The following is a 21471-nucleotide window of genomic DNA, read 5'->3' on the forward strand; positions in this document are numbered from 1 at the left end:
AAGAAAGAAGATGCCAAAACAACAGAAACACAAACCCAAGAATTCTGAAAACATGAGAACAAGAATCAGTAAGGAAATAAGGGAAATCATGAATACTGACCTATAAGAAATGTAAGAAGGAAAATTCTGAATCTTAATCTTCAATATGTGAAAGGTCTCACAGTAAGTATATAGAAAATGAAAGAGGAAATTGGGGCTTTAAGAAAGAATCAGAAAGGGGCTTGGAATGAAAGAGTCAATAAATAAAATGAATATAGAATAGAAAGAAATTCTGGAAGATTAGATGAAATAGAAAACAGAATATCACTGTTAGATGACAGTTCATTCAAAACCAAAAGCACAGTCAACAGTATACAGAAGACATTACAACAACAGAACCTAAATATCCAACAATTATGTGACAATTTGAAACATCTTATGGATAAAGGAATTAAAGAAAGAACAGAGGCACAGAACAAGGGTATCCATAATCTCGTCAGAGAAATAATTTTAGAATTTAAAGAATTTTCCAAACATAGAGACTTGGACATCCACATACAAGAAACATACAGGATGCCATTAAGATAAGATCAAAGAAGGACCTCCCCACACCATGAAATAATAAAAATGGCCAACAAAGAGGCTAAGGAAAGAAACTTGAAAGCAGTAAGAACAAAAGAAGCAAATTTCAGAATCAGAGAGCAGATTAATTTGATCAGCAGGGCAACTAAGCAAAGAAGAAATAACATTCTACCATACAGAATATAGAACACAAAATAGCAAGAAACAAAAATCATATCTCAATAACACTGAACATCAAAGGACTTCACTCACCAGTGAAAAGACATAGACTGGCAGTGTGGGTTAAAAAACATAATCCAAATGTATGCTGTTTGCAAGACGCTCACCTCAACAGCCAAAGATATTCATAGACTAAAAGTGAAAGGATGGAAAAAGATGTATCGTTTAATGGAGACCAAAAACGAGCAGGGGTAGTAATGCTGATATTTAATAAAACAGACTTAAAACTAAAACACATCAGAAGAGACAAAGTAGGGCACTCCCTTTTATTAAACGGAACAATTCATCAAGAAGATATAATGAAGCCAGGCGTGGTGGTGCACATTTGTAATCCCCGGGCTTGAGAGGCGGAGACAGGAGGATCGCGCAGGTTCGAAGCCAACCGCAATAGACCCAAATAAAATAATATTGGGAGATTTAAACACACCACTCATGCCACTAGATTGATTTTCAAGGCAAAAGATGAGTAAAGACTCTTTAGAACTAAAGAAAACTATAAACCAAACGGACTTAATAGACATATATAAAATATTTCAACCAGGACCAGCAGAATACACATTCTTCTCAGCTGCCCATAGAACCTTCTCCAAAATAGGTCATATCAACATATAGGACAATATCAACTATTGTCCACAAAGCAAGCACCAACAAATTCAAAAGATGTAATATAATTCCCTGTACCTTTTAAGATCATAATGGAAAGAAAGTAGAAATCAACAACAGAAAGACCAAAAGAAACTATTTAAATACACTGAGGTTGAATAATACACTATTGAATGAGGAGTGCGTAAAAACAGAAATAAGGGGAGAAATAAATTCCTGGAATTAAATGAAAATAGAGACACAACACATCAAAATATATGGGACACTTTGAAGGTGGTGTTAAGAGGAAAGTTTATAGCATTGAGTGCCCACATAAGAAAATGGAGAGTTGTCAAGTAAACAACCTAATTGCACAATCAAGGACCTAGAAAAACAACGACAGTCTAATCCTAAATCCAGGAAGTAATTAAAATCAGAGCAGAAATAAATGAAATAGAGAATTAAAAAAAGGCTCAAAACAAAAAGCTGATTCTTTGAAAAGATTAATAATATTGACAAACCCCTGCCAACCTAATCTAACCAAAAGAAATAAAGAATCAACTCAAACCATTGAAAGTAGATATGAGCTGGGCATGATGGTACACACTTGTAATCCCAGCATTGGGGAGGCTGGAGACCGGAGGATCATGGTTGTGGACAGCCTCAGCTATTTAGTGAGGCCCTCTACAACTCAATGAAAACCTGTTTCAAAATAAAGAATAAACAATAGGTCTGGGTTGTAGCTCAGAGGTACAATACCCTTGGATTCCATCCCCAGTACCACAAAAAAAAAAAATCAGAAATAAAAAAGACATCATCAACAGTGGAGAAGTTCAAAGGATTGTCAGAAACTATTTTGAAAATTTATACTCCAATAGACCAGAAAACATTGAAGAAATCAACAGATTTCTAAGCACATATAACCTAAGAGGACAGAGCAAGCCTAAACCAACCAATAGCAAGCAAAGAAATAGAAATAGCAATAAAAATTCTGCCATTAAAGAAAAGCCCGGGCCGAGATGGGTTTCCAGTTGATTTCTACAAAACATTCAGAGAATAACTAAACCAATATTTCACAACTTGTTCCAGGAAATTGTAAGTTGGAATTTTTACAAACTCTTCTATGAGGCCAGTATCACATTAATACTTAAACAAAATAAAGATCCCTCAAGAAAAAAAATTATAGATCAATATCTTTGATGAACATAGGTGCAAATTTTCTAAACAAAATACTAACTATATGCATTCAAAACCATATCAAGAGAATTATATAGCATGACCAAGTTGGGTTCATCCCAGAAAAGCAAGAGTGGTTCAACATAGGCAAATCAATGCATGTTATTCACCACATAAATAGAACTAAGAACAAAAAACCTCATGGTCATATCAATAGATGCTATAAAAGCATTTAACAAAATTCAACACCCATTCATGTTAAAAAAAAACACTGCAGAAAATTGGAATAGAAGGAATATATCTCAACATCATTAAGGCAATATACAATAATCCCAAAGCCAACATCATATTGAATGGGGAAAAACTGCAAGAATTCCCCCTAAAATCAGGAACTAGACAAGGATGCCCACTATCACCACACCTTTTCAATATATTTCTTGAGACCCCTGCCACAGCAATGAGACAAGAGAAGGATATCAAAGGAATTCAAATAGGAAAAGAGGAATTAAAATTATCCTTGTTTGCAGATACATGATCCTATATCTAGAAGACTCAAAAAACACACCCAAATGACTGCTGGAGCTGATTAACCAATTCAGCAAAGTGGTAGGATACAAAATCAACCTAAGGAAATGCCAACAATGAATCCATGAAGAAAGAAAGAAAGAAAGAAAGAAAGAAAGAAAACAATTCCATTCATAATAACCTCAAAACCAATAAAATAACCTAGGAATAAACCTAACCAAAGGTGTTAAAAAAAAAACCTCTACAGTGAAAACTATAAACATTAAAGAGAGAAACTGAAGAAGACCTTGGAAGATGGGATGATCTCCCTTGCTCATGGATAGGCAGAATTTTGCCAAAAATGATCTACAGATTCATTGCAATTCTTATCAAAATTTCAATGACATTCTTCATAGACCTAGAAAAATCAGTCATGAATTTAATATGAGAAAGAAAAGACCCAGAATAGCCAAAGCAATTCTCAGCAATAAGAACAATGCAGGAGGCATCACAATCCCAGACTTCAAATCATACTACAGAGCAATAGTAGTTAAAACAGCATGGCATTGGAACAATGGAACAGAATAGAAGATACAGAAACAAACCCACACACTTATAGTCAGTTGATCTTTGACAAAGGGGCCAAATTCATACACTAAAGAAAAGATGGCCTTTATAACAAATGGTGCTGGGAGAACTGGCTATCCATTTGTTGAAAGATGGAACTAAATTCTTATCTCTCACCATGCACAGGAATCAACTAGAGATGGATCAAAGACCTGGAAATCAGACCAGAGACTGTGAAGCTATAAGGTGGGTGCATGGGTTCAACACTCCAACATAAAAGCACAGGCAGTAACTTCCTCAACAAGACCTCCAAATCACAGGAAATTAAAACAAGAATTAACAAGCGGGATGGCATCAAACTAAAAAGTTTCTGCTCATCAAAGGAAACCATCAAGAATCTAAAGAGAAAGCCTACAGAATGGGAGAAGATCTTAACCAGCCACCACTCTGATTGAGGTCTAATATCCAGAATATACAAAGAGCTCAAAAGTCTCCACACTAGCAAAACAAACAACCCAAATAAGAAATGGGCAACTGAATTGAATAGACACTTCACAAAAGAAGAGATACAAATGGCCAATAGATACATGAAAAAATGTTCAACATCATTAGCCATTAAGGAGATGCAAATCAAAACTACACTGAGATTCCATCTAACCCCAATCAGAGTGGCAAGCATAACGAAGTCAAATAACAACAAATGCTGGCGAGGATGTGGGGAAATAGAAATTATTTTATACTCTTGGTAGGAGTGCAAACTCGTTCAACCACTATGGATATCAACGTGGAGAGTCTTTAAAAAAATGGGAATGGAGCCACCATATGATCTGGTTATACCACTTCTGGGTATCTTTCCAAAAGTGTTGAAATCAGAGAACTACAGCAACATATGCATACCCATGTTCATAGCAGCACAATTCGTAATTGCCAAAATATGGAACCAACCTAGGTCTCCATCAACAGATGAATGGATTGCAAAATTATAGGAAATACAAACAAGGGAATTCTATTCAGCAATAAGGAAGAACAAAATCATGTAATTCACAAGAAGATGGAAAGACCTGGAAAACATTATTTTAAGTGATATTAGCCAAGTACAGAAAGAGAAGGGGCATATGTTTTCTCTAATATGCTCAAGCTAGGGAGTATTAGGGATACCAGAGGAACTCCAGATAATGAAGGGGAAACCTCAGCAAAGCCAGAAAGGAAGGGTAGGGGACGAAGAAGGCTGAGCTACATTCGAATATGTGTATACCTGTGAATATAACATTGTTAACCTGGACACTCAGTATTGAGAGGGAAGGAGAAGGGGAAGCTGGGGGGGGGGCACCAAGCACTGTGTGATATATGCCACTGTCAACATGATCCACATGATGATGTGAGGCTATAGTGCACTGATAAAAAATAAATAAATGACTTATTGAATTTCTATTTTTCAAAATAAAATTTCAATTCATACCATTTTTTTCTGTACTGTTTTTTTATTTTTAAAACCATATACATAATTTTGTTTTGTTTGGGGCTTGTTTTTACTAGGGATTGAGCCCATGGGCATTCTACCTCCAAGCCATACCCCATCCCTTTTTGTTTTGCTTTGTTCTGATACAGCGTCTTGCTGGGTTGCTTAAAGGCTTGCTGAGTTAACTGAAACTGGCCTCGAACCTGTTGATCCTCCTGCCTCAGCCTCCTAAGTACTGGGATTACAGGCATGCACCACCACACCCAGCTCAGTGTCCATGTTTATTAATATTCCCGTTAATTTCTCTTAGTCTCTTTTTCTTCTTTGTTTTCTCCCATGCAGGGTAATGTCTTTATGTACTACAAGTTGTATGGCTTCTATCAGAATCTCTATCGATATATGCTATCCAGAAGTCATAACCAATTGATGGGTAAGGATGTGATGGTAAGGCTCCATTTAATTTGGTATAGTTGTTCTTTTTCTTTATTGAACCAGGTGGGTCTTTCAGTCTAAGAGAGGGGATGGAAGATAAGCTCAAACGCTAAGTCTTGCTGGGCTTGGTGGCATGCACCTGTAAGCCCAGGACTTGGTGGGCAGAGACAGGAGAATTGCAGGTTTGAAGCCAGCCTCAGCAACTTAGACCCTCAGAAACTTAGCAAGTCCCTGTTTCAAAATAAAATAAGGTCTAACTAAAAGGGAGAATGCTGCTATGTTCAAGTCCCAGTACCAAAACAACAACAATAACAACAACACAAACCTTAAGGTTTTACAAAACCGTAATTTCATTCTTACAGAAGGTGAAAGGCTGAGTATTCGGGATAACCGTTCCTCCTCCTTAGAGCAGCAGTGTAAATCCTGTCAAGCTACATGGCTACCACCATTCTGAGAGACTGCATCTCCATTTGGCTTTCCAGCCTATTTACAAAAAACAAAAAACAAAAAAACCTGGGCTCTATTTTATGGAATAAAACCTTTGGTGTAATGGAATACCTTTTCAGACCTAGGATTACAAGTTTTACTTTTTTTTAGTGGTGCTGAGACTTGAACCCCAGACCTTACATATGTTAGGCAAGTGCTCTACCACTGAGCTTTGTCCCCAACCCCAAACTTTTACTCTTTGTTTTGTTTTGTTTTGTTGTGGTACTGGGAACTGAAACCATGGGCATTCTATGTCTGAGCTATATCCCCAGCCCTATTTTATTTTGGTGGTACTGGGGGTGGAACCCAGAGGCTTTCTAACCTCCAGGCTATACTCCCAGACCTTTTTTTTTAAAATATATTTTATTTGGAAACAGGGTCTCACTAAGTTGCTGAGAGCCTCACTAAGTAGCTGAGGCTGGCTTCGAACCAGTGCGATCCTCCTGTCTCAGCCTCTCAAGCACAGGGATTACAAGCGTGCGCCACCACGCCCAGCCCCAGCCCTATTTTGAAACAGGATCGAAGTTGTTGAGGGTCTTGCTAAGTTGCTAAAGCTGGCCTCAAACCTGCTATCCTCTTGTCTCAGGCTCCCAAGTACAGGGTAACAGGCATGCACCACCATACCTGGCTTGCTATTCATTGTTAATAAAGAAAAAAACACACTTAGACACTCATAAACATACATACATATTTCTCAAAGATAAAAATTTTCTAGTCTAATTATGTCAGAAATCTGGGAAAAATAAGTAAGAGTTCATAATATTGGTCCATGACAATAAATTAGCCCAGGTTGATTCACCTTGCCAATATTCTCTCTTCCAATATTCTAAGAAAATCTGACCAAAGTGTTTCTCATTGCTATTTCACTTTGCATCCAGGATGTTCAGAGCTGTGCTCCATTCGAAGTGTCCCACAATGGCACCCCCATCGCTCCCTGTGGGGCTATTGCCAACAGCATGTTCAATGGTAGGTGAGTTTCTTACCTCTGCGATGTCCCCTTTTGTAAATGTGTAACCACCTCGATTTCCAGAAGATAATCCTTGCAACTGAGTGGCAGTGGTGTTTGTTTGTTTGTCTGCTTTGCTTTTAATGCCACATATATTATCTTAGATAAGCCGGAGCACTGATGTATGGTGTTTCGCTTACAAATAAGTTCTCCCTTGCTGGAGATCTGAAGGAATAGAGAACTCAAGTTAAATGGAGCTTAGGAATACTTTTCAATAATTGGCTCAACTTTGGCAGGAAAAAGAATGGTCATGTGCTTCCAGCCTCCATGCCATGTAGGCGTGTTGAGAGTCTGCAAAAACCCTGATTTATTTTCCAGCTGAGCCTGGTTTGGTATTTTGAAGAGTGGTGAAATTGCTGGCCTGCATCTATGAAACAACTTTGAACTTCCTTGCAGATACCATCATTCTTTTATACCAGCTGAACTCATCTATCCATATCAAAGTTCCAATGCTAAAGAGTGGACTTACATGGTGGACAGATAATTATGTGAAATTTCAGAATCCATATTCCAGTAATCTTTCTAATGCATTTGCAGGTAAGATCTATATAGTAGATGTTTAGGAATCCTCCTTATTCATTTATTTGTTGATTCTTTTTACTCTATTTTTTTCTACACTGGGTACCTCTATTGTATGTCAGAAACATGAAATGATTGCATCCCTGTTTCCCTCCAGTTTACCATTAAGAAAAAGGCAACCATTGAAGAAATGTGCTGCTTTTGTTATAATTAAGATGACTACATAATTTATCATCCAAACTGATGCACTTTTTGTTAAGTAATAGGAATTGAACCCAGGAGAATTCTATCTCCAAGCTATACCTGCAGTACTTTTTATTTTGAAACAGGAACTTAGTGAGACTCACTAGTCTTGAACTTGTGATCCTCCTGTCTCAGCCTCACAAGTACTGCAAACTGATTCATTTTTGAGAGTAAAAGGGGACAGTAGAATAATTAGCTATGTACTTATTTGAATCTTTCATTTACTGATCAATCAGTCGGCAAAACATTGGTAAAACAATAAAATATTGTATCCCACTATGATGTATGAATACAGTGCACCAATAAAATAAATTAAAAAAAAACAATAAAATAATTCTATAAAATCTACTTTCAAAAATGCAGTTCTTGAGCCAGGCGTGGTGGCACACACTTTTAATTCCAGCATTCGGAAGGCTGAGACAGGAGGATCTGGGTTCACAGACAGCCTCACCTACTTAGTGAGGAACTTTACAACCCAGTGAGACCCTGTTTCAAAATAAAGATTAAAAAAATAGGGCTGGGGGCCGGGCGTGGTGGTGCACGCTTGTAATCCCCGCACTTGGGAGGCTGAGACAGGAGGATTGTACAGGTTCGAAGCCAGCCTCAGCTACTTAGTGAGGCTCTCAGCAACTTAGTGAGACCCTGTTTCCAAATAAAATATAAAAAAGGTCTGGCAGTATAGCCTGGAGGTAGAAAGGTCTGGCAGTATAGCCTGGAGGTAGAAAGCCTCTGGGTTCTACCCCCAGTACCACAATAAATAAATAAGGCTGAGGGTGTAGCTCAAAGGTAGAATACCCCTGCGTTCCATCCGTAGTACTGCAATAAATAAATAAATAAATAAATAAATAAATAAATAAATAAATGCAGTTCTTGAATCCAGGTGTGGTGTTGTGGGCCCGTAATCCCAAGGACTCAGGAGGCGGAGGCAGGAGGACCAAGAGCTCAGGGCTATCCTGGGCAACAGAGTGAGACCCTGGGGGCTGGGGGTGTAGTCAGTGCTAGAGTACCTCTGGGTTCAATCTCCAATACTGGGGGGAAAAGATTTTTCCGTCTCCCCCCATTTCAGGTGTTTTTGTACAAACAGCACAGGAAGACATCAGCGCTTTGCAGATGGCAACCCAGGGGTCGCCCCAGTTCTGTCCTCACATTCACAGACAGGCGCTTACTGTGCACCTGTGCCCATGGCCTTGGCGTCCTTAGCCTGCATCTTCCTCAGGCCCTCCTTGTTATATGAAACACATATCCCTCAGGAATGTAGGGTCTACCTCCTTAAGAGATTCATATCTTTGCCACCAGGTTTCTTGATGCCATTTCTGTGCCATCTGCAGGACTGGTTTGTATAGTGTAGTTCTTGGACTCAGCTCTGTCTGCACCGTAAACCATGACTCAAGCCCCTGGGACAGGAAAAACAGAAAAAGAGTTTTCAAAAATTAAGCTAGGAATAGTGGTGCATGCTTGTAATCCCAGCATTTGAGAGGCTGAGACTGGAGGAACGTGGTTCATGGACAGCCTCAGCTACTTAGTGAGGCTTTCAGCAACTTTGTGAGACCCTGTTTTAAAATAAAGAATAAAAAATAGGATAGGGAGTGTACCTCAGAGGTCGAATGCCCCTGGATTCCATCCCTAGACCCGCCAAAAATAAAAAAATTAAGAGAACAGCTGGGCGTGGTGGCGCACACTTGTAATCACAGCATTCGGGAGGCTGAGACTGGAGGATCGTGGTTTGCGGGCAGCCTCAGCTACTTAGTGAGGCCCTCTGCAACTTAGTGAGAACCTGTTATGAAATAAAAAATTAAAAAAAATAAGGCTGGGGGTGTAGCTCAGAGGTAGAATGTCCCTGGGTTCCATTCCCAGTACTGCAAAAAATAATAATAATAATAATAATTAATTAAGAGAACGTATAAATGTGTATTCAACCCACTTTTTTTTAAAAAAAAGCTACTTTAGCTATTATCTAATAATTTAAAAGATAATACAGACAGAAAAATCATTGTGGCTATGATTCACAAACTTTATCAGCTTCTTGGTCATATCTGTCCTTATTACATGCCCCTCTATTTTTCCAATGAATTTATTCTCTCTACTATTGCCTTATTATTTTTATTTTTTCACAAAATTGTTTGAAATTCCTTTTAAAGTCAGATTTCATAGTTAATCAGTTCTAAATTATTGGAACCTTTAATTGTTCTTCTCTTTGGACTCTAGCTTTGTTTTATTAAGAAAATATAGGTGTCAGGGTGTTTATTTGTGGTGTGCAGGAAATGCTTTGCTTTGATTTCAGGAGGAATTAAACTCCCTAAATAAAACTTGTTTTCTTTAACTTACCTGATTTTTCTATTTGAAGACATGTAAATATGGCCTCATCTGATTGTTTACAAAGTTATTTTTGTGCTATTGCAGTCAACATAGTAAAGGTTTTTCTGAGCCAGGCACGGTGGGGCATGCCTGTAATTCCATACTTGAGAGGCTGAGACAGGAGGATCACAGGCTCAAGAACAGCCTCAGCAAGTAGGGAGACTTTCAACAACCTAGCAAGACCCTGTTTCAAAATAAAAATAAATAATGGGCACATAGCTCAGAGGTAGAATGTCCCTGGGTTCACACACACAAAAATTTTCTTTGGAGCAGGCATGATGGCTAATTCTTGTGGTCTCAGTATTTGGGAGGCTGAGACAGGAGCATTATAGGCTTAAGGCCAGCACATGGTAACTTGGTAAGACCCTATTTCAAAATAATAATTTTTTTTAAAAAAGGCTGGGGCTATAGCTCAGTGGTAGCACATACCTGGTTCAATTTTCAGTATCACACATATACATAAAATAAAGCTTTTTTAATTACAAAAAGAAAATCTGGAAGAAAACTAAAGGAAATTTATTTGATACTAATGAAAAGTCATGCTCACAGAGTGATATATAAATGGACCTTCTGCTGGGAGTGTTAAACCGCTATCTTCCGCTACCAGCATTTAAAATTAAAACCCAAGCCAGGCACCAAATAATTCAAATACTTGGGGGGCTGAGATAGGAGGATCACAGTTCAAGGACAGCCTCAACAATTTAGCAAGATCCTCAGCCACTTAGTGAGACCCTATTTCAAAACAAAATATTAAAAATAAGGACCAGCGCCGGGCGTGGTGGCGCACACTTGTAATCCCCGCGCTTGGGGGGCAGAGACAGGAGGATCGCGCAGGTTCGAAGCCAGCCACGCGCGCTGGCTTAGGAGACCCTGTTTCCAAATAAAAATGTAAAAATAGGTCTGGGAGTGTAGACCGGAGGTAGAAGGGCTTCCAGGAATCCCAGTACCACTAAATAATAATAATAATAATAAGGACCAGGGATATAGCTTGGAGGTGGAAAGTCCTTGGGTTCAATTCCCAATACCATAAAAATAAACAGAAAGGGAAGGAGGGAGAGAAAAGGAAGGGAAGGGAAGGGGAGAAAATCTGAGTTTTGAAGTGGGTTCTGGATTCCTCAGTAGACTTCCATCCCTGGATCTCACACAGCCCTCGCCAGCACTCTCGCTCCCAGGGTGGAGTCACATCAGCTGACACTGCAAGGATAGCATCCATCAACTTTCTTAAGAAACTGCACTCAATTTTACATGAAACACACAAATTCCATTTTTTAAGCTCTTAACAGACGAAGAAATTTACGACTTTAAAAAATACTGATACACAAAACAACAGGTACATAATTACACCTATAATAAATAGCAGAACCACCGTTGCAAGAGAATTCAAGCTAGTCTGAGCAGCGCCGCTCGGCACCTTGCTCCCACACATACATCCAGTGCACAGAACCAAACCCATAACTGCCCACGTTTTCCCCACCCCCTGACCTGCAGCCCGGCTCCTTCGCACGTCTCACAGCCCATGACGGAAGCCATGGGCTAGCTGGCCGGGTGTGAAACAGCTGGCAGGGGACACGGGGACAGTTTACATTATGTTTTAATGGAAAGGGTCCCTGCTTATCTTTCCTATGCAATCACAAGTTAAAACAAGCACCCGGTTTGCAGCATGCAGGCATCTCATACGCTGCAGGCTAACCGTGGCTGGAAGCTGGGGGGATGGAATTATACATACACTATTTGCTTGGAATAAATACCAAATCAGATGGGATAAAGGACAGCAGACCTCAGTGGGGACTGTCCAGGTGAACTGGCATGTGTGGTCACTGCATCTAGAATTGAAACGCTAGTGTTTGAAAGGAACTTGGCAACGTTCTGTTGTTTTGTCTCAACCACATAACCGCAGGCTTCTGACAAAGAGAAAGCCCTCGGCGCCCTCTCATCAACTCCTGTACTCTGTTCTTGCCGCTGTTTTAACTGTCACCCAATTCTACTATGCACTGTCTGTGACTTCTTTGAAAGAAGAGACTTATACAGATTTGTATTCCTGCTTGATAATAGTGAGTAATCGAGACATGCTTGTCATTGGGTCAGTGCATGGGTACAAATGACCCAAAGGAACTTGGAAATCGAAGGGAGTTTGTGTCTCTTAAGCCATGTTTTTCAAATCCTCTGGATGCTTGGGACAGATGCAACTGGGAGTTGATAGAGCAGGGAATTTTGGAACTTGCTTTTTTTTTCTTTCTCTTCTTTTCCTTTTTTCTTCTTTCCTTCTCTTTCTTTTCCTGGTTGTGCTGGAGGTTGAACCTAGGGCTGCTCTGCCATTGAGCTTCATCCTTAGTCCCTTTTTTATTTTTTTTTATTTTGAGACAGGGTCTCACTAAGTTGCCTTGGGATGGCCTCAAATTTGCAATCCTCCTGCCCCAGCCTCCCTGGTCACTGGATCACAGACACACGCCTTTGGCCCAGCCCCTGAACCTGAATTTTTTTACCAAGCCTCCTGGGTGATTCTGACATCAGTGGCCCAGAGCACATTCGGCCTTGGGTGATGATCTTGAGCCGAAGGAGAGAGAAGGTAAGGTCCACAAGGCAGGCACCAAGTGCAGTTTCAGTCTAGATCAAAACTTTGCTAACGGTGACTGAAGTCTTTGGAAGGGACAAAGGAGATACGCTCCACAGTATTTGCAGAGGAAGGAACTCCAGCAGAGAATCACTGTTAGAGGAAGTATAAGTGTGTACCAACATACGACAGCAGATTAATCTAGCCAGATTTAGAATATGCTTTTATAAGCTCCATGCTTAGAAAGTAAGTTCAGATTTCTTTTAGGAAACGGTTAAGTCAGTAGTCAGATTTGAGAAAGAGTGGCTCCCTGTTTACAATGCGGACATCCTATGAATAGAACTAGCCTTAGAACTAGTGGTAGAAAAAGTTCCTTAAAGATTGACTCTTGCTAGCTGGACATGGTGGCATCCCCCTGAAATCCTAGTACTTGGGAGGCTGAGACAGGAGGATCCCAGGTTCAAGGCCAGCCTCGGCAACTTAGCAAGACTCTGCTTCAAAACAAAAATAAAATAGGTCTGGGGGTTAATTTAGAGGTAGAATGACCTTGTGCTCAATCCCAGTACCATAAAAATCACTCTTATTGGCTAGCTCTTTGAAATTCAGTGTGGCTTTCTATTATCTTCTGTCAGAGTTAATTGAAATCTCTTATCCTTTTATCAAGTATTTATTGAATACCTATCATATGTCATCCTCTGGACTAAATGATACCATAAATCCATAAAATAAATAAATAAATAAATAAGTGAAGGTGATACTGTTCTCAAGAGTGGGAAACACAGACGTGCCCCCACTTGTGAAGTAGGAAGTGTGGAAAAGAGTACAGTCAACAGACTTGTGTGCTGGCACCATGTTGCAGCCTGTACTTCCAACATTTCTCCACGCCCAGACCTCCTCACTGCCTGGCTCCCCAGCCTCTCCGTGCCTTTCCCGAGCTGAGCCCCTCCTCTCACTCCCAGGCCCCGCCTGGCTCCCAGCTGACTGTCAGATGCAGAGCTGGGGTGAACAGCCTCGCAGCTTCCATGGCTATCTCCTTGGGAGGTACTGCTATGGCAGGAGTTTTGCACACAAACATATGTAAAACAGTAAAGCTTTTGGTGCCTCTTCCTACATTGCCAGAGACTCTGAGTCACACAGCTCTGCAAGTCAGACTTCCCACTTCCATCCTCTTATTTTCTTTAAATGTTAACCAAGCTAGGTGAGATGGCGGCCTATACCTTGAGAAGCTGAGACAGGAGGATCCAAGCCAGTCTTAGCAAAACTCTCTTCCGAAAAACAAAAAAAAATTAAGGGTTGGGATGTAGCTCAGAGTTAGCATGCCCCTGGGTTCAATCCCCAGCACCAAAATAAATAAATAAATACATAAGTAAATAGTAAAGAAATATTAACCAATTTTAAATGAAGATGTATCTTGTTTTAATTTGTTCTCCTTAAAGAATAAGAATATTTTCCATGATAATACCACTGAAAACTATTATTACCATTTCATTCTACCTATTTTTAATGATTTATATACATTTAATAGAGTTGAAGAATATATATATATATATATATATATATATATATATAGAGAGAGAGAGAGAGAGAGAGAGAGAGAGATTCTGCTCTTTTTTTAACCCTATGAAATTATCACAAGAATTTCTTCAGTTTTTAAAACCGTGTGTGTGTGTGTGTGTGTGTGTGTGTGTGTGTGTGTGTGTGTGTAGATTACAGGGACATTCTGCCTCTGAACTACACCCCCATCCCTATTTTATATTTATTTGGAAACAGTCTCACTAGTCTGATGAGTATCTCTACTTGCTGAAGCTGTCCTCGGACCTGCAAACCTTCTGTTTCAGTCTGACAAGTACTGGGGTTTCAGGTGTTCACCAACATGCCCAGCTTAAAAGCATTGTTTTTAATGATTGCATACTTAGATTGCTGGCAGGCAGGAGTGAACCGTGCATGGACACACACACACTTTGTTTTTGTATGGAGATTGAACCCAGGGGCATTCTGCCTCTGAGCTACACCCCCAGGCCTTTTTATTTCATATTTTGAAACGGTCTCGTTAAGTTGCTGCGGGTGCCACAAAGCTGCTGAGTCTGGCTACAAACCTGTGATCCTCCTGTCTCAGCCTCCCAAGTACTGGAATTACAGGCATGCACTATTCCCCCTGATCACACATACGCTTTTTTCAAAGTCTGATTTCTGTTTCTCTCTCCTCATTCTCTACATCCTGAGGAAAATGGAGTGTGCTAGGTGATTTTTCTCTACCCCACCCCTTGTTTTTCTCCCCCTTCAGGAACCACAAAGCCTCCAAACTGGCAAAAGCACATCCATGAGCTGGATACAAATGACCCAGGAAACAATGGCTTTCTCAACGAGGACTTCATCGTGTGGATGCGCACGGCTGCCTTTCCCACCTTCAAGAAACTGTACTCTCGGCTTCATCGAATACACTACTTTGTTGCCGGCTTACCCAGTGGGAATTATACTTTCAACATATCCTATAGTATCCTTTTATGCCACTTTTCTTTCTGAAGGTGAAAGGAAATCTGGCAACTGGTCAATGAATTCTTTCATTCTATAATTTTCTGTTCTCCAATCCAGTATATATACCAAAATAAGTTCATAATTCTTTTATAGGTAATCGTGTGTAGGAGAGAAAAATATTGTCTTCTGTTCTCCAAGGGTCCCATCTGGGACTGACATGAGACAGATTAACAGGAGAAAAGAATAAAACATAACAATTTTTATCTTCATGTACACCTTCTCAAGAAAAATTAAGGTCCAACAAAGTAACTAAGCCTAAATGTGTGTGTGTGTGTGTGTGTGTGTGTGTGTGTGTGTGTGTGTGTGTGTGCTGCAAAAAGAGTAGCGTTTGTGGAAAAATAATTCGAATGATAGAGGTTAGTTTAACGAAATTTGTTAGAATGAATTCCTTTTGGCCTTGACTCCCAGCATCTGGTGATAAAAATGTTCCTTTCCTCCTGGTAAGGAAAGGCATCTTCTGAATTTTATCCCTCATTTTCAGAAAGAAAGACAGGAGTTTGGAGTTCCCTTCCTGTACTTTCTGAGTATTTTTTTTTTTTTTTGAGGGAGAGGGTTTGTGTGCATGTGTTCCCTGGGATTAAGCCAGGAACTGTACCATATGGTCTACCACTGTGGTACATCCCAGCCTTCTTTATTTTTTATTGTGAAGTAGGGTCTCACTAAATTTCCCAGACTGGCCTTGAACTTTCCATCCTCCTGCCTCAGCCTCCCGAGTCTTTGGAATTACAGGTGTGAGCCGCCACACCTGGCTCTCCAAATGCCTTTAACTCAAAATAATAGGCCAACACAGCTTGTTTTAGGGTGCCAGGTCCTCAAGCTCTCTGACTGTCATTCCATCATCCTGTAGCTGTTGGTCTCTATGTTATGTACTTAAATATGCACCAAAAATAAAAGGGAATAATCACTATTAGCAATATCAGGTAAAGGGCTATGGATAAGTAGTGAGGGAATATTTCTATCTCTCCAAGAAAGAGTGCATTTTAGGTCAGTGGGCTCAGAGACCTAAAACAGTGAGGAGGAGATGCCCTAGAGGATGGGAGGAGCTGGAGGGTCCTGACTATTAAGCGAGCTTTGGTAAGAAGAATATTTGGAAGCTGGGCATGGTGGTGTACACCTCTATTCCCAGTGCTTGGGGAGCTGGGACAGGAGTTGGAAGCCTTCAGTTTGGAAGCCAGCCTCAGAAACTTAGCAAGGCTCTGTTTTCAAATAAAATAGAGCTGGGGGTGTAGCTCAGAGGTTGACTGCCCTTGGGTTCAATCACCAGTATGGAGAAGGAGAAGGAAAAGAAATGTATTTAAGCATAATGTAAGCCAGGCATGGTAATTCATGCTCGTAATCCCAGTACTTGGGAGGTTGAGGCAGGAGGATTGCATAGGTTCGAAGCCAGCCTCAGCTACTTAGTGAGGCTCTCAGCAACTTAGTGAGACCCTGTCTCTAAATAAAATATAAAATAGGTCTGGGAGTGTAGCCCAGATGTAAAGGCCCCTATATTCTACCCTCAGTACCACAAAAAAATAAAAAAAAAATAAAATAAACATAATATATACTAACTCTGGTCTACAAAGTTAATTTTTCTTCTTTCTCTCTCACCCTTTCTTTCTCTTTCTTTCTCTTTCTCTTTCTCTTTCTCTTTCTCTTTCTCTTTCTCTCTCTCTCTTTAGTAGGAACTGAACTCAGGGGCGTTCTACCACTGAGTTATATCCACAGACCCACCTTTCTTTCTTTCTTTCTTTCTTTCTTTCTTTCTTTCTTTCTTTCTTTCTTTCTTTCTTTCATGTGGTACTGGGGATTGAACCTAGGAGCATTCTGTCTCTGAACTACAACCCCAGTCCTTTACACACACGTGCATGTACATTGATTTAATTTTTATGTATTTATATATATATTTTTTTCTTTTGTGGTACTGGGGTTCCTGGAAGCCCTTTCTGGCTCTGGGGTACACCCCCAGACCTATTTTATAATTTTTTATGTGGAAACAGGGTCTCTTAAGCCAGCGCGGCTGGCTTCGAACCTGTGTGATCCTCCTGTCTCCGCCTCCCAAGCGCGGGGATTACAAGCATGGGCCACCACGCCCGGCTGTATTTATATTTTTAAAAAATGTTTGTTTGGTACTGATGATTGAACTCAGGACATTCGATTCATTTTTTCAATTAATTTATTTTTTAATTAATTATTTTTTAATTAATTAATTTTTTTTGGGTGGTACTGGGACTCCTGGAAACCCTTCTATATCTGGGCTCCACTCCCAGACCTATTTATATATATTTTTTAATTTGGAAACAGGGTCTCCTAAGTCACCGAGGCTGGCTTCGAACAAAAGGGATCCTCCTGTCTCTGCCTCCCAAGCGCGGGGATTACAAGCATGCGCCACCACGCCTGGCTTATTTTTTAATTTTTTAAAACAGGGTCTTACTATGTCACTGAGGCTAGCCTTGAGTCTGTGATCCTCCTGTCTCAGTCTTTCAAGTACTGGGATTACAAGCATGCAGCATCATACCCATTTGGGAGTTAATTTTCAAGTGTCTTTCTGATTCTCCCAGAGACAAAATTCCCTTGGAAGCGGAACCTTTTCCAGCTTTGAAGCTTCAACCCGATTAGGCATCCACATCTCTTACAGCATGACAGTGTTACTGGACAGTGCTTCAGTGGGACCCCAAGCAGGCCAGAGGTTCTTAGCACATAGTCGTCCACCGCTCTGTCTCGTTACCTCCCGGGAAGGCTGAATGAGTGATTCTTGGGAATTGGCGCCCCATGAACCACCACATATGCTCCAGTTCCCTGCTCCATGATTTCCACACCTCTTCCCCAAGAATAGACACACAGACGTCTCCATCTAGCAGGGGAGGAGGACCCCTCAGAGCGGTCGCTGCGGCTGTGATGCCATCTCTCTGTCTCTCAGCTTTTGCCTTCTTTTGTAGTAGTTTGCCTTTACCTATTTCCTTTAGCACAGTCTGGGATGCTATCCTATGAAAATGACAGCCTCTCTGTGGAGACTTAGACATACAGAAGATTACGTGTGTGTGTGTGTGTGTGTGTGTGTGTGTGTGTGTGTGTGTATTCCTAGGGATTGAACCCAGGGGCATTCTTCCTTGGAGTTATAGCCCAGGCCCATTTTATTTTTTTCTTTTGAAACAGAGTCTTGCTAAGTTGCAGAGGGCCTCACTAGATTGTTGAGTCTGGTCTCAAACCTACAGTCCTCCTGTCTCAGCCTCCCAAGTACTGAGATTAAGGTGTGTGTCACCACACCTGGCCAAAGAAAACATTTAAGTAGAGATTGAAGGTTGCATGACAGATGTCTCTCAAGTTGGACCTTCTGAACCCAACCTGTGACTCCCTTACCAGTAAAGTAGTTATGGCTACATTCAAGAAAAAGGAAAAACAATCCAGCGTGGAGTTGTACATGTAGAATCCTAGTACTTGGGAATCTGAGACAGAATTGCAGGTTCAAGGCCAGCCTTAGCAATTTAACAAGACCTGGTATCAAAATAAAAAGTAAAAAGGGCGGGTGGAGGTATAGCTCAGCATTAGAATGCCCCAAGTCCAACCCCTAGTACCACAAAAGAAAAAATAAGAAACAGAAAAAAAAACCATGCACGGTTGCCCCCACAATGTATTACAATGAGTTGAGGCGGTGGGGTAAGGCAGGGAGGCCACATTCCAACTAAGAGACACTCCGCTTCATCTCTCTGGACACTCTCCCCGGTGACCTCACTCACAGCCGTGCTGTAATGCTGACCACCCTCACATCTGGGCCTTGTACACCCACACTCCCAGCGTGAGGCCCTGGTGTGAGTTTGACGCAACCCTCCCAGGGGCCCTACTGATGGGTGAGCAGGACTGCACCTGTGCTGCAGACAGTGCCTAGCCTTCTGAGGGGAGAAAGATGTTGGCAGGGGACCCTCCCTTTCAAGTGGAACGGAGGGAGAAGACAGGCCGGCGGATGGGTTGGGTCGCACCCAGGGACCTGGTGACAATGAGGATGCCTGATGTTAGAGAGACAACCAGCTTCCTAATGAGTTTCCTTGTGCCTTTAAATAAATAGCCTCTTGCCAAGTGATCTGAGGACTTATAAGAGCTTTGCTGGGAAATGCCTCTGTCCTCTGCCGTTGCCATGAGAAGCCTTTGTTTGTTTATTAGTTTCGTTTACAAAAGGCACCAGATGTTTAAAAACCTCAGGCCACATGCACAATCAAAATGACATCATTAAAATGCTAAGGATAGCAAGCCCACTTCAAATATATTTTTTCTCCCCAGCAGCGGGAACTAGAACTCTGGCCTTTCCAAAACTCAAAAGAAGCCATTATCTTTAGTTTTCCCACCAAAAAAGTCTTGTTATCTATCCTATTATCCTATTTAATTGCTTACTTATTTTCACTCTTCACTCCCCTTGAAGAATTTTCTCTGAGGTAGGAATTCAAATGTTAGCCTATTAAAAAACTTAATCTCCCCCGAGTCTCCTGACTCATAAAATAAAAATTTAGGCATGCCGTACACTATATTCGTTTAACTTTACCTTAGGCTTATTAAAGAGTCTCAAATATGTGGTGGCACACCCTTGAAATCCCAGTATTCAGGAGGCTGAGACAGGAGGATCATGGTTCCCAGACAGCCTCAGCTATTTAGTGAGGTCTGTTGCAACTCAGTGAGACCCTGTTTCAAAAATAAAGAATAGCCGGGCATGGTGGCGCACACTTGTAATCCCAGCATTCGGGAGTCAGGAGGATCGTGATTCGCGGACAGCCTCAGGTACTTAGGCTCTCCGCAACTCAGTGAGACTCTGTTTCAAAATAAAGAATAAAAAATTGGGCAGGGGGTATAGCTTGGAGGTCAAATGCCTCTGAGTTTCATCCACAGACCCACAAAATAAATAAATTAAAAAAAATAAAGAATAAAAAGACAGGGCTGGGGTGTTGCTCAGAGGCAAAATGTCCTCTGGGTCCCACACTCAGTGCTGCAAAGAAAAAAAAAAGAGAGAGAATCAAATATATTTGTTCACTAGTCAGTTGACTGCAAGTCACTCAGGTCTAACTGTGTCAGAATCTCTTTTGTAGATGACAGTTGTATAAAATGAAGGCTTGTTTTCACTAAATTTTATTTCAGTAGGATACAAAATACTACTTTGATTAAGTTGAATCATACTCAATGGAATATGCAACCATTTTGTATCTATAAAAAGAGCCGGGCGTGGTGGTGCACGCTTGTCATCCCAGCATTTGGGAGGCTGAGACCTGAGGATCGTGGTTCGCAGCCAGCCTCAGCTACTTAATGAGGCCCTCTGCAACTCAGTGAGACCCGCTTTCAAAATAAAGAATAATTAAAAAAAAAGGGCAGGGGGTGTAGCTCAGAGGTCAAATGCCCCTGGGTTCCAGACCCACAAAAAATAAAAACAAAAATAAAAATAAAAACGAGCAATGTTATATGGTTTAAGCTATTTAGTATATGGTGCGGTAGAGATGAGACATGCCGATACCAATCCTTAATTATAGATTTTCCAGTAACCAGGTTCCAAGGACAGAAGTCCGTGGTCCTTGCCACGCTGACGTGGAGTGGCAGCAACAGCCTCTTCTTGGGGCTGACCTACACGGTGACCGGAGCGCTCGTGTGGCTGTCCACCTTTGTCCTGATGGCGATCCACCTGATGATGCAAAAGAGGAAAAGCAGAGCGAAGGAGTGGATAACGAAGTCACACGGCCCAGGATCTCTAACAAGGTGTGAAATAATGGACAGATATTTCAACAAGGGAGCCTGGACAGACTGAACCCAAAGCAATCTCACTGAGAGAAATAAGAAGAATTTCATAGGTGAGGAGGAAGGGCGGGGGCATGAAAAGACTTACTGTTGTATAGGAAGGTGTCCTTGGAATGGGGACAATAAATTGTCCTTGAACTCTAGACTGCGTGTCCAGGGCACTTATTTGACACCTCGGCTGGCAGCAGGTGAATACCCTGGGAGAGCCACCACAGAGAAGACCAGGGAAGCCTGGGGGGCCCCAAAATCAGGTGGTCCCTTTCAAGCTTTCAGATCAAGCTCATACCGCTGGCTGGTTGAATTTATTCTAGATTTCCCAAGAAGGCGTTTTGTTTTATTTTGTTTTGTTTTTTGTTTTGTTTTGTTTTGTTGGTGGTACTGGGGTTCCTGGAAACCCTTCTACCTCCGGGCTACGCTCCCAGACACCTGTTTTTTATATTTTTATTTGGAAACAGGATCTCTCTCTCTCTCTCTTTTTTTTTTTTTTTTTTTTGGTGGTACTGGGGTTCCCGGAAGCCCTTCTACCTT

At 41.0% G+C, this 21471-nt stretch overlaps 1 protein-coding gene across 1 annotated transcript in view; it reads left to right on the forward strand.

The window, feature by feature from the left end:
- The window catches only part of LOC308263482 (cell cycle control protein 50C-like), a gene marked incomplete at both ends in the record, with an annotated part of 34292 nt that extends 13339 nt beyond the window's left edge, over positions 1-20953 (forward strand). Inside the window, 5 exons of the mRNA XM_080696498.1 lie at positions 5411-5512; positions 6865-6952; positions 7389-7529; positions 14945-15154; positions 20682-20953. Coding sequence (XP_080552624.1) covers positions 5411-5512; positions 6865-6952; positions 7389-7529; positions 14945-15154; positions 20682-20953 — 813 coding nt within the window. The remainder of the gene's footprint in view (positions 1-5410; positions 5513-6864; positions 6953-7388; positions 7530-14944; positions 15155-20681) is intronic.
- Between the last annotated feature and the right edge of the window lie 518 nt (positions 20954-21471).

The sequence above is a fragment of the Muscardinus avellanarius genome (assembly GCF_963383645.1).
Source record: "Muscardinus avellanarius genome assembly, chromosome: 5".
Taxonomy (NCBI): Eukaryota; Metazoa; Chordata; class Mammalia; order Rodentia; family Gliridae; genus Muscardinus; species Muscardinus avellanarius.